The sequence below is a fragment of the Lemur catta genome, chromosome 6 (genome assembly GCF_020740605.2).
Source record: "Lemur catta isolate mLemCat1 chromosome 6, mLemCat1.pri, whole genome shotgun sequence".
Taxonomy (NCBI): Eukaryota; Metazoa; Chordata; class Mammalia; order Primates; family Lemuridae; genus Lemur; species Lemur catta.
Genome location: NC_059133.1, coordinates 47,722,443 through 47,735,564, shown reverse-complemented (window position 1 = coordinate 47,735,564; position 13,122 = coordinate 47,722,443). Strand labels below are relative to the sequence as shown.

General features: G+C 37.5%; 1 protein-coding gene across 1 annotated transcript in view; it reads left to right on the top strand.

The window, feature by feature from the left end:
• SRGAP1 (SLIT-ROBO Rho GTPase activating protein 1) overlaps window positions 1–13,122 on the top strand; it is a 256,277-nt gene that overhangs the window by 235,160 nt on the left and 7,995 nt on the right. The window contains exons 18-21 of the mRNA XM_045553445.1: window positions 645–724; window positions 9,309–9,489; window positions 10,913–11,047; window positions 11,369–11,708. Of these exons, the coding sequence (XP_045409401.1) occupies window positions 645–724; window positions 9,309–9,489; window positions 10,913–11,047; window positions 11,369–11,708 (736 nt within the window). The remainder of the gene's footprint in view (window positions 1–644; window positions 725–9,308; window positions 9,490–10,912; window positions 11,048–11,368; window positions 11,709–13,122) is intronic.

The following is a 13,122-nucleotide window of genomic DNA, read 5'->3' as shown; positions in this document are numbered from 1 at the left end:
TTATCTTCTTAAACATAGTGTTCTGAATGGGCATTGCTCATTTTATGCAGAAATACAGAAGTTATCCTCAACCCCTAACACCAGAAATATAAATAGGTTTTTATGGTGATGTCAGGTTTGTATTAGTGACCAATGCATTCTATTTATCAGCACACATTTGAGGAGAGGTGGTGGTGGTGTTAGGAATAAGTTTTGAAAAAGGATAAAAATCATGATTCTCATATAGACATAAGATGAACGTGTGTCAAGAAAAGTTGGTACAGATGCTACAACCAGTTCAAAGGAGAAGTCAAAGAACCATCGATTTATGTACAGTAAAGGAATGGTGAAATGAATTTGAAAAAACAGGTGTATCCACAAGGCAATACTTAATTGTATTATACCAGAATTCCATTTGTATTTGTATTTCTATGGATAAGAATTATTTTTAATGCTATCAGTTTTCTGCAAGTTAACTTCTGTCTTTATAGAGTTGTAAAATAACCTATTGAAAGATGGATGCACATATGTATATGTATACACCCATAGAACCAGGCAATCAACAGAAATGCCAGCATTCCATTGATGGACTATTCAGTGACTCTTTTGCCATTTCAGAGTCTCTCCATTTTGATTTCATATGAATTTCCATTTCCATTCTACAGTGACAGCCCATACAGTGAGCATGGTACCTTGGAGGAAGTGGACCAAGATGCTGGGACAGAACCCCACACCAGCGAAGATGGTATGCCCTGTGTTCATGCTATTATAAAACCTGTCTTTATATTCTGATTATAAACAATTGCTTGTATTATAAATTCAGCAGAGGCTGGGCACAGTGCCTCATGCTTATAATCCCAGCACTTTGAGAGGCTGAGGTAAGAGGATCCTTTGAGGCCAGGAGTTCAAGACCAGCCTGGGCAACATAATAAGACCCTGTCTCTACAAACAATGTAAAAAATAAAAACAATTAGCTGGGTTTGATGACATGTGCCAGTCGTTCCAGCTACTCAGGAGGCTGAGGTGGGAAGATCACTTGAGCTCAGGAGTTGGAGGCTGCAGTGAGCTATGATTGCACCACCACACTCCAGCCTGGGCAAGAGTGAGAACTTGCCTCATAAAAAAAAAAAAAAAAAAATTCAGTAGATACAAAAGAATATTTATAAAATATGTGTAGGGTATAAAAAATATTACAATGAAATCCCATGAAATCACCACCAAGTTTAAGAAAAAAAGACATATCATTACTTTTTCACCTCCCTGATCTCATTGCCTTACGTACCCCCCAGGGGTAACCACTGTATGTTTGTGTTTTTAAACAGTTTCTTATTTCCTTTTCTATTTTCTTGGTCTTTCTATAAATGGAATCATACTGTATATATTTTTCATGAGTTTTTCCTACTAATATTATGTTCCTGAAATTTACCCACACAGTTTCCATGCAGTTATAATTGTTTTATTTTACCACTATATATTAGTAATATTCCGTTGTATATACCTGTTCCATTCTTGATGAATAATGTGAGTTATTTTTTTTTTATATTAAGAACGGTGCTGTACTGTTAGGAACATTTTGAACATGTCTCCCACTGCAAATGTATAGGAGTTTCTCTAGGATATATACCTAGGAGTATTCGTGTCTTCAACTTGACTACATGTTGCCAAACTATTTTTTTTAATGGTTGTAATAATTGGTTGTAATAATACAATGGTACTAATACAATTAATAATTGGTTGTAATAATAATACTTCCACTAGCAGCGTATCAGCCTTCCATTTGTACATATTCATCAACACTTGATTCTATCAAGTATTTTAATTTTTGTTAATATTGTCCGTGTGCAATGGTATCTAGTGACGATTTTAATTTGTATTTTTCTGATTACTGATGAAGATTCTGTTTTGAAATATAGTGTATTAATGGGAAATTTGAGGTAGAGTTAGGCCAACAGATCAGGAAACAGCTAGTGTTGAAAAGATAGTTTGTTGCCCACAGTTCCCAAGAGAAGGGGGCGTGCCACAGCACCAGAGGCCACACGGGGAAGCCACAGGATCTGTCAGGAGCAGAGGGAGAGTGAGGAACTCACTGTAGTTTCCACAGGAAGGAACAGGTGAGACAGCGTAAGTGGGTTTAGGGTTGGCTAGTCTGACTCATTTCAGCAGGCTCTGGGGCTTAGAGGCTGACCCAAGTTGTCTGTTACCTGGCCCTGGGCAGATGAGGGCAGGGCAATAGTGTCCTGGAGTGGCAGAGCTGGATAAGAGAGGTTGTTGGCTCCAGTTGGTTGGTTTATATTTGAAAAACATGTTTGTGGGTAAGTTTTTTACTCTAGGAATTGGCTAACCCTAGAAAGACAGTCTCTCCAAGGTCAGCAATGCCCCAGACATCAGAATACAGAAAATGAAAGACATGGTTAATAAAGATGTATGCATGTTTGTATGTTTAGATATCTTCCTTTTTGAAATTTCTATCAAGTCGTTTGCCCATTTTTATACTTTTTCTGGGTTCTTTTTGTTTGGTGTAGTTTGGTTTGTCTTGGCTTTAGTTTTTTCTTATTTGATTTGTAAGAGTTCTTTGTGGGTCTGGATGGTCCTTTATTGGATACATGCTTTGCAAATATCTTCTCCTGCTCTGTAGCTTTTCTTTTCATCTGCTTATTATGTCTTTTGCTAAACAGAAGATCTTAATTTTAAAGTAGTAGAATTTATGAATCTTTTTCTTCATGGTTATTTTACTTTGTATCTCCTTTAAGAAATTCTTCTGTGCCCTGAGGTAATGAAAATAATTCTCCCATATTCTCTTACTTCATTTCGTTTTATTTTGGTAAGAACAGTTCACATGAGATCTAACCTCTTAACAAATTTTTAAGTGCACAAAACGTTATTGTTGACTATAGGTACAGTGTTGAACAGCAGGTCTCTAAGGCCACTTGCCTTGCTTGACTGAAACTTTATTCCATTGATTAGTAACTCCCCATTTTCTCCATCCCCCAGCCCCTGGCAACCGCCAGTCCACCCTTTGATTCTATGAATTTGACTGTTTCAGATACTTCATATAAGAAAACTCATGCAATATTTGTCTTTCTGTGACTGGCTTTTATTTCACTTAGCAAAATGTTCTCCAAGTTTATCTATGTTGTCACACGTGACAAGATTTCCTTCTTTTTAAAATCTGAATAGTATTCCATTGTATGTATATATGACATTTTCTTTATCCATTCATTTGTCCATGAACATTTAGGTTGTTTCTACATCTTGGCTATTGTGAGTAGTGCTGCAATGAACACAGGAGTGCTAATCTCTCTTTAAGATTCTGATTTCAAATCTTTTGGATAGTTACCCAGAAGTGGGATTGTTGGATCCTATGCCATTTCTATTTTTAAATTTTGAGGGATGTCTATATTATTTTCCAAAGCAGCTGCACCATTTTGTGTTCCACCAACAGTGCACAAGGGCTCCAGTTTCTCCACATCCTTGGCAACACTTGTTATCTTTTGTTTTGTTTGTTTTCTATAATAGCCATCCTAACAGGTGTGAGGTGATACTTCATTTGTGGTTTTGATTTGCATTTCCCTGATGATTAGTGATGCTGAGCATTTTTCATATACCTCTCGGCCATTTGTATGTCTTCTTTGGTCATATTCTCTTTTAAATCCTTTAAGGTTTTTCTTTTCACACTTAGGTCTCTATTCCACCAGGAATTTATTTGGGGTATGGTGTGAGGTAGGGGTCAGTTTGTTTTTTCTCCATATGGATACATAATTGTCACAATTGTCCCAGCATTAATTGTCCTTTCTCCACTGCTCCACATCATTGTCATAAATCAAATGTCTTCTATCTGTGAATTTCTTCCTGGGCTCTGTTCTTTCCCACTGGTCTACTTGTCTATTCCTACACCACTGTCTTAATTTTGATACCTTTTGTAAATCTTCACAGTTGGCAAAACAAGAGCGTAGATTTTGTCCTTCTTAATAATTTTTGGCTCTTTACAATTCCACTTAAATTTTAGACTCAGTTTTTCAAATTCTTAAACTCCTAAAAACCCGTTAGGATTTTGATTGCAGTTGTACTGATTCTACATGTATTAATATGGAGAGAATTGATATCTTTTAGAATATTTAATCTTCCACTCCATGAACATATTTTCAGTTATGTAATATCTCTCAATAAACTTTTAGTATTTCTCCATAGAGACCATTTCCTTTCTTTTTCTAACTTCTTAAGTTTAATGCTCAGCATTAATTTTCAGTGCTTTTTTTAAATATAAACATAAGGCTGTCGGTTTTCTCTTAGTACTTCTTTAGATGTATGCACAAATTATTTTCTTCTTTCTTTAAGCTGTGACTAATCTGCTTTAAGCACATCCATTGACTTTTTATTTTTAATTATTTTTTTTTTTATTTCTACAAGTTGTACAGGGCATTCTTTCTGCCCTCTGGCTATTTTTTATAGTCTCTTGCTCTTATATTACCAATCCTTTCCAGTGTTTCAGATTATGTGACTGATAATTCTAATATGTCTTCCCAGATTTGTTTTGTTGGCTCTCACTAATTATCTTATTTTCCAGTGTGTTTGTAAATTTTTTACATGTTTCTTGTCACTTCAGGCTCAGTTGAAGGTGGGTTCTTCCAGAGAGAGTTTTCATTTACTTCTGCCTAGGACCCAACCAGCCTGAGACAACATAGAATTTTTAGCTTGAGGTTTTTCAGAGTACCCAGTTATTGTAAATTTAAACGGCAAACCCACCTGAGAACTGGAATGTGGTTGGGATTCTCAGAGATTATTTGTTCCAATGTTTAAGATTATTTCCTTAAGGGGAGGTGTAGGGTTCAGGGAGATGGTTGCAATCTATGGAGAGGTGTGGAGGGCTACAGGGAAAGAAGATTCCTAGAACTAGATGTTCTAGAAGAATGAGAAGTTCTAGAAGTACTAGAAGTGTTCTGGAAACTTCTAGAACACTAGAATGAAGTTCACTCTGAAACTGAGAATGTGATTTCCTCGGGATGGCGGAGGAGCGGGGAGGCTTAGATTGCTTATGCTGAGTAGGCCCTGGACTTAGGCTTTTGTGAAGAAACATAAAAACTTGAGTTAACCAGGCTAGGAAAATGCCCATAAGGCACAATCTGACTCATATGTTCTAATGTTCTGTTTACCTCTCTGGGTTCCCATTTTCATTGAGTGTTTGGTCTGTAGTATTTCTTATTGTCTTGATAGCTTATTAATGCAATTACAAAGGTTGTGGGTTTTTAAATACAACATTTTTCATTGATTTTTAGCAGGAGGATAATTAGGGTGTGTAGTGTCCATCATCTGCTAAAGAAGAACCTTTCTTCGTGCCTTTAAAAAGTAAGATGAATTGACATTTTCTGAACTTATTAAGTTAGAAGACATTCTTTAAAGTGAGAGCTTCGATTTTTGTGATGTTGCTTTTGAAAATATCTGAGCCCTACCTCTGCCACTATCTTTCCTTTTGTCTTGGGTTTACTTGTTTCTCTATATGGTTTGTTTCTTTTTCACTGCTGACTTCTCTTAACTGATTTCTTGCTTTCCCCAGTGGCAAGAAAAGCCAGGACAAAGGCCCGGCCATCTCTCTTCCCAGCATTCAGTCTTACCACCGTGCCATCTATCAGTTGTTCTTACCTCTTTACTATAAGGGAGAAGCTTTGCTTAGTACTCTGTGTTTTAAATAACATTTTGATCATGTTCACCTGATTTTGCTAGAAAGAAAAACATTGCTCACAAAGGACAGATATTCTTGCCCACAGCCAACTTCCAAAGTCCTGTAACTAAATTAACTGGAGTGTAGATTATCTTTTTGATGGCCCCTGTATTGTATTTTCTTTCCTCCCTCATGGTATCGCTAGAGAGAGCAGATTTTGTTTCCAAAAGACGGGCTGTCACAGCACAAAACTATCCTCTGCAAGGGCAGTGGGTAACAGATCTAGGAGGAAAAGTGTCAGCTACAGGAAGGCTCCAAAGAGAAAATGTGATACACTAACATTTTATATAAAATTACAAGAAATGGAAATATAAGACTCGACAGCATCAGGCAGTCAGAGAATCAGTTCTGCTGAATTTTCTTCTCTTTTGCACAAAATAATAGCCATGCAGGAAAACTTAGTGATCATGTTACACTCTTAGTATTATGTTATTGATATCAGCAGTAGCAGCATTCTCTGAAGTCTCTGCAGGACCTCAGAGGACTGTGAGGCTCTATATGAAAGGGGCATGGTGTGCTATGCCCTGACATTGATTTGCTCTCCAATGACTAGACTAAAATGTGTGTAAATAGCTTACTGATTGACACTTGGCTGTGAAATGGCTCTCGTGGGAGTAGAAAGAATCATAATAATGAAATTGCTGAGAATTACTAGTTGATGTACTAGGATTACCAATAAAATGTTCTTCTGATTTATCTGGTCATTCGTAACCTGTCCACACTGGAATAAAATAAGCAAAGTCTGATAATTCTGTTAGTTGTTTCAAAGAGATAGAAGAGATGGTGATCATAGAGTCATGATTATGAAATTACAATAAAATATGTATATATTTGTTAAATAGTCTTAAAGAGCCCTTGGCCAACATTGACAGTATATGGTTGAATGGCATTAAAGAACATTAATAATTCTGTCTTTCTTTCTCTTTGACATCATGATGTAGATTGTATACCATATCATGTGCTGGTATCTTTTAAGATTATTACAAAAGCCAAATATAAATATGTGGGTGTGTTCACACAGGAATTTGCAAATCATATGTTATAAAGTTCTTTTTAATAACTTAGCATGTCTTCATTCCTCCATGGACATGTTTATTTTTGTCCCCCAGGAAGAACTGGGGTACAAATTTTGGTATGTCATCTCAGGTCACCCAGGATTTATTCTTTATCTTCAAGTTTAGAACAAACTATAAAGTCATTCCCTTTAAATGTAAATTTATATTCCCTCCTCTATGAGGCAGACTCATAGATATTTTATGAAGCTGCTATTTATATTGTTTTAATAAATTATAATTTGGGGGGAATACTAGAGTGTTAACATGATGTAAAAGTTATATTCAATTGCTAAAGGACTCAAACTATTGTTTTAAAAATTATTCGTACACCTATTTTGCTGAGAAGTATCCTACATGCAGATTATAGTGTTGTGATTCTGCAGTACAAAATATTATTCACCTCAGACATTCTCCACTAGCAAAAAGATGGGGCATTTTTCTTTGTCTTTATTTAAAATGTTTAGCTGAAATTTACTCAGACCCTTAATATGAGGTGAAACCTAAGCTTTTTCAATGTTTGTTGGTTTTTATGCTTTTGCCTTATAATGTCCCAGAGAATTTTGAATCAATCAAGTGAGAAAGAAGCCCAGCTGTCTCTCCAAGAAGTTCTCATGCAGTTATCACATATAAGCACAACAGATATTGAAGATATTGTAATAAACTTTGGAAAGAATAAACTCTTAAAGGGGAAGGTTTGTTACCAAGGGAAATAGAAGACAATTTCCTAAAAAATTTTTGACGGATAGGCAGGTCTTAATCTAATATGTGTGCACATATCCCAGAGTATTTGGAAAGTAATACATGCTCAGTTTTTAGCAAATGAGATATTGTCCATTGCATAGATATATTTCAATAATCTGGCCCTTTCGGGTTGACAGCAGAGATGAGGATGAGGATGAGGTGTTGCTGGGGGCGGGGGAGATCATAAGGCCTCAAATTGAGGAGGGGCTTTTGCAATAAGCTGAATCACAAAAAAGCACCTCTTGTAGTTTAGTTTGTCCTCTTCTTTGCCTTTAATATTTGTGGTCAGAATTAGATCAGAGCTGAATTCCAGTTCTAGGCCCAGAGTTTGGTAACCTTTTTTTAACTTTTTATTTTGAAATCATTGTAGACTCACATGCAGTTGTAAGAAATAATACAGAGAGATCTTATATGCCGTTTTCCCAGTTTCCATCAGTTTCGAAACTATAATATCATACAATGACACAATCCATTCACTGTATAAACGTTTCACCAGATTTACACGAGCTCCTTTGTGTGTGTGTTTACCCAGTTCTGTGCAGTTTCATCACACATACAGATTTGTGTAACCACAGCCATAGCAAAATTACGAACTGTTCCATGACAAGGACCCTTCGTGCTCCCCATTATAGCCATGGCCACATTCCCCTATCCCCTCCCCCACTCCAACCTCTAGCAACCACTAATCTATTCTACATCTCTATAATTATGTCATTTGAAGAATGCTATATAAATAGAATTATATGGTATGTGACATTTTGAGATTGGCTTTTTTCATTCACCATAATTTCCTGGAATATATTTTGATCCCTAGAAAATCAAATTTTTTAATCTGGTATTTTGGTGGGGGGGGGGTTGTTGTTCCATGTGGTTTTTTTGGAGACAGAGTCTCACTCAGCTGCCCAGGTTAAAGTGCAGTAGTGTGATCATAGTTCACTGCAGCCTCAGACTCCTGGGCTCAAGCAGTCCTCCTGCCTCAGCCTCTCGAGGTACATGCCACGATGCTCAGCTAATTTTTTTATTTTTTGTGGAGACTCGCTATGTCAACCAGGCTGGTCTTGAACTCCTGGCCTCACCACCTCAGCCTCCCAAAGTGCTGGGATTACAGGCATGAGCCACCATGCCTGGTCTAATCTGATTTTTTAATTTGGGTAAAGGGCAGTTTAAGATATACTCATTTCATAGTCAAGATCCAAAATCTGTTACTAATACTACAGAAAAAGTTGTCATTACTGTTGGTGGTAGTCTAAAGATTTGATAGTACCCAAAAAAGCACATGAGGAAATTAAAGGTATTCAAATAGTATTTATTATGGCGATTTTACTGGATTTTTTTTAAAATCAGCTAATAAAGCATGAACTTCCTAGTGTTCTAGGATAGTAGTTTTCTTCCATGTTATAAATGGTATAAACATGTTGCAAGGAAACTCCATCAATGTCATCCATCAATGTCAAAATAATATTGGAGCAATTGTGGAGGATATTATAACACAAGGAGAGATTTTATATATCATATTGCAAAGTTTAAAATATTCTTTATTAGACTGTCGTATCTCCAGTAAGAGGCTTTGGAAATTAAGATCCAATGTTCATTTTTTTCTTTGCCTGAAAAATTGATGACAGCAAAAGAATGTTTTTCTGTATCTTTTAAAACAGCCTTTATTTTCATATGCCTTGGTGATTGGTTGATCACTCTGATCAGTCTGCATATTAAAATGGCCTTGTTTATTTCTTAAGCCTTATGTAGACCTTTCAGATAGTGTATCATGCCTTCCTAACAACCTTGTTTCTCACTGTTTCCTGGTGTGTTCTTCGTAGAATGTGAGCCAATAGAAGCAATAGCCAAGTTTGACTACGTGGGGCGCTCTGCCAGAGAACTGTCCTTCAAGAAGGGCGCCTCCCTGCTGCTGTATCACCGCGCGTCCGAGGACTGGTGGGAAGGCAGGCACAACGGGCTTGACGGGCTTGTGCCCCACCAGTATATAGTGGTGCAGGATATGTGAGTAGTCTCAACTCCGATTGCCTGAGTGCTTCCAACAGAGGACTCCAGCCATTGTTCTTAAACCGACTTTGGTCTTATGAGAAAGGAGCAAAAGGGAATCAAGAAATAAAACTTCCAAGCTGGGTACAGTTCTTTACCTTGACAGTGGCTCTTTGCTAACAGTCCTTCAGGACCAAGAGGTTTGGAGCAAGAACTAGTAGGGGACATCTTTGAAGCTTTCAGACTCTTAGAAAAATAGCCTGTGCAGAGAATGGCTTTAAGATCCTAAGTGATGCTGATAATTCCAAAAGCAGCAGTGCTCTTCTCTTGATGCCTGGCTCCTGTTTCAATTCCAGATGCCCCAGCAGGAGGATATTCACCTAAAGTCTAAGGGAATCATCTCTAGGCTTTTGTTTTTTTAATTTTGCTGAGGAGAAAACTCTAATTTCAAAAATACTTAAAGACATGGGAAGATGGTCATAATATATTAAATGAAAGAAACATTACAAAATAACATGTACAATATAATCCCTATTTTCTGAGTATATCATAATGCATTGCCAATTTAAAAGTAGTACTTCAAGGAAAAGAGAAATGTACCGCACAAAACATATAGTGACTAAATGATTCAGCTTAATTTTAGAAATGTTAAAATGTGTAGCTTAGAATTCAGGCAATGTCATATGTGTGTATGTAGACATGCAGTCATATATCTAAAGTATCTAAATATAAATAAATATATTTTATATAAAGTATATATTTATATATAAAATAAATATATGTAAGTATATAGTCATGTACCACATAATGGTGTTTCAGTCAACAGTGAGCCACATATACAAGAGTGGTCCCATAAGATTTTAATACTGTATTTTTACGGTACCTGTTCTATGTTTAGATACACAAATACTTACCATTGTGTTACAGTTGCCTACAGTATTTAGTACAATAACATGCTGCACAGGTTTGTAGCCTAGGAGCAATAGGCTATAGCATACAGCCTGGGTGTGTCGTAGGCTACATGATCTAGATTCGTGTAAGTACACCTTGTGATGTTCACACAACAGCAAAATCATCTAACAACTCATTTCTCAGAACATCCTGTTTAAGCAACACACAACTGTAGTATAAATATAATACTATACTTATGTATGTACACACTCATAGATATGTATCCCAGGCATAGAAAAAAAGGTGTAGAAGGATATTTCCTGAAATTCTAACAGTGGTCGTCTCTGGACATTATATTATGGGTGATTATTATTTCTCTCTTTTTAGTATAACTGAAATTTCCAATTTGCCTGCAATGAAATTTTATTGTATTTTAATGAAAAGAAAAAATTATATTAGTAAAAGAAAGACTGACATGCATAAATGCTATCATTTTTTTGTCTCCACTCAGCTAGCAAAAGGCACTCACTCTTGACTTTTACTGTTTTAGGGATGATACGTTTTCAGACAGTCTGAGCCAAAAAGCTGACAGTGAGGCCAGTAGTGGGCCAGTCACCGAAGACAAGTCCTCATCCAAGGACATGAACTCCCCCACAGACCGTCATTCTGATGGCTATTTGGCCAGGTAAGTGGAGTCTGGTAATCAGGCTTCTAAACCTCCACTTCCGGCTGGACACCGTGGCTCATGCCTATAATGCCAGCACTTTGGGAGGCCGAGGCAGGAGAGTTGCTTGAGGCCAGGAATTCAAGGTCACAGTGAGCTATAATGGTACCAACTGCAGTCCAGCCTGGGCGACAAAGTGAGACCCTGTCTCTAAGAAAAAATAACAAGAAATAAATGATAAACGTCCACTTCAGGAGCTATGAGGAGCCACCATACCCTCAGCCTTGCAGTATTACCCAGTGTGATGAGCTGTTTTATCTCTCTCTTTCTGTGGCTGTCTAGACAAAGAAAAAGAGGAGAGCCACCCCCTCCAGTAAGGCGTCCTGGCAGGACCAGTGATGGCCATTGCCCCCTTCACCCCCCACATGCCCTTTCCAACTCCTCAGTTGACCTGGGGTCCCCAAGCCTGGCCAGTCACCCCCGGAGCCTGCTGCAGAACCGTGGCCTCAACAATGACAGTCCCGAGAGGAGGCGCCGGCCCGGCCATGGCAGCCTGACCAACATTAGCCGGCACGACTCCCTCAAGAAGATCGACAGCCCCCCTATTAGGAGGTCCACATCGTCAGGACAGTACACGGGCTTCAATGACCACAAGCCGCTGGACCCAGAGACAATTGCTCAGGTACAGTGCTTTTAATTGAACGTTGCATTTTAAGCTCCTGGGTGTGGCAAAGAGGGTATGAAGTATTTACTTTCTGTAGCTATGTTTTTGTATAGAACCAAGTAAGAAAACACAAAGGAAATGAGCCCCTGCTTCAAGGCCTAGCTGTGAGTCTCTTTTGAGGAAACATTTGTTACTGGAAGGACACAAGCACATTAGGTTGATATTGATTTAAACAGATGTGGCAGAAACACAGGACCCAGGACATTCAAACCCATCATTGGTGAATAGCCAGGAAAATTTTGAAAAAGAAGAATGAGGACAGTCTAGTCCTACCAGATCCTAAATGCATTCTAAAGCTAGTAAAACAGACAAACTGACAGGGGATATGGTTCGAGATCCCCAGTGAGTGCCTGAAACCACAGATAGCACCAAACCCTGTATATGCTATGTTTCCTGTATGTACATACCTATGATAAAGTTTAATTTATAAATTAGACTCCATAAGAGATGAACAACGATAACTAATTTTAAGAGAACAATTTCAAAACTATACTGTAATAACAGTTATGTGAATGTGGTCTCTCTCTCTCAAAGTATCTTATTGTAGGTAATATTTTCAGACCACAGTTGACCACGGGTAACTGAAAATGTGGAAAGTGAGACCACAGATTAAGAAGAGGCTACTGTGTACTATAAAGATGACACTTTCTCAACTTAGAAAATGATGGAATAGTCAATAAGTAGTGTGATCAATAATGGGCCATTTGAAGAATATAGCAAGTCTGGATCCCGTGTACCTCCTGAGCACATTCGTGTCTGCACTTCCCAACAGTGACTGCAGCGAGAGACTGTGTCATTTTTTCTAATGATCAGAATTACAAAGTAAAACAATCTTAATGAATTTGCCCGTTGTTCTACCATTCCCTCTGGTTCTTTTCACAGTATAGGCCATCAGAAAATATGTTTATAGCCAGTAACAGAGGAGGCAAATAGATTCAGGGTTTGCCATTTGAATAATCTAAAGCATCTTCCAGCTATCACTGAAGTCTAAAAACTAAATAGATCCACCAAAAAGAGTGAATAAGAAATGAATGAAACAAACATGAGGAAGTATTAAAGATGGATTATTTTTAATAAAAAGCACCCAAGGAAACCTGCCCTGATATGACAAATTTCCAAGCTATTTTGAGTGTTCTAACTAAAAAGAATTTTGGATAGCAAATTAGATTGTGTGAGAAGTTTGATGTGTTTTTAAAAAAATTAAACCAATTTAAATGGATAACAGTTTGTCAGCAACAATCAGAAAGGCTTTTGACTCTTTTGTTTTCTTCTTGTTAAAGTGCTTTGCACAGCCCTTTGAGGCATATGTAGAGTGAGTGATGTTTTACTGTAGCTGAATTTAATGACTTGAGAAACTATAATATCACTACTT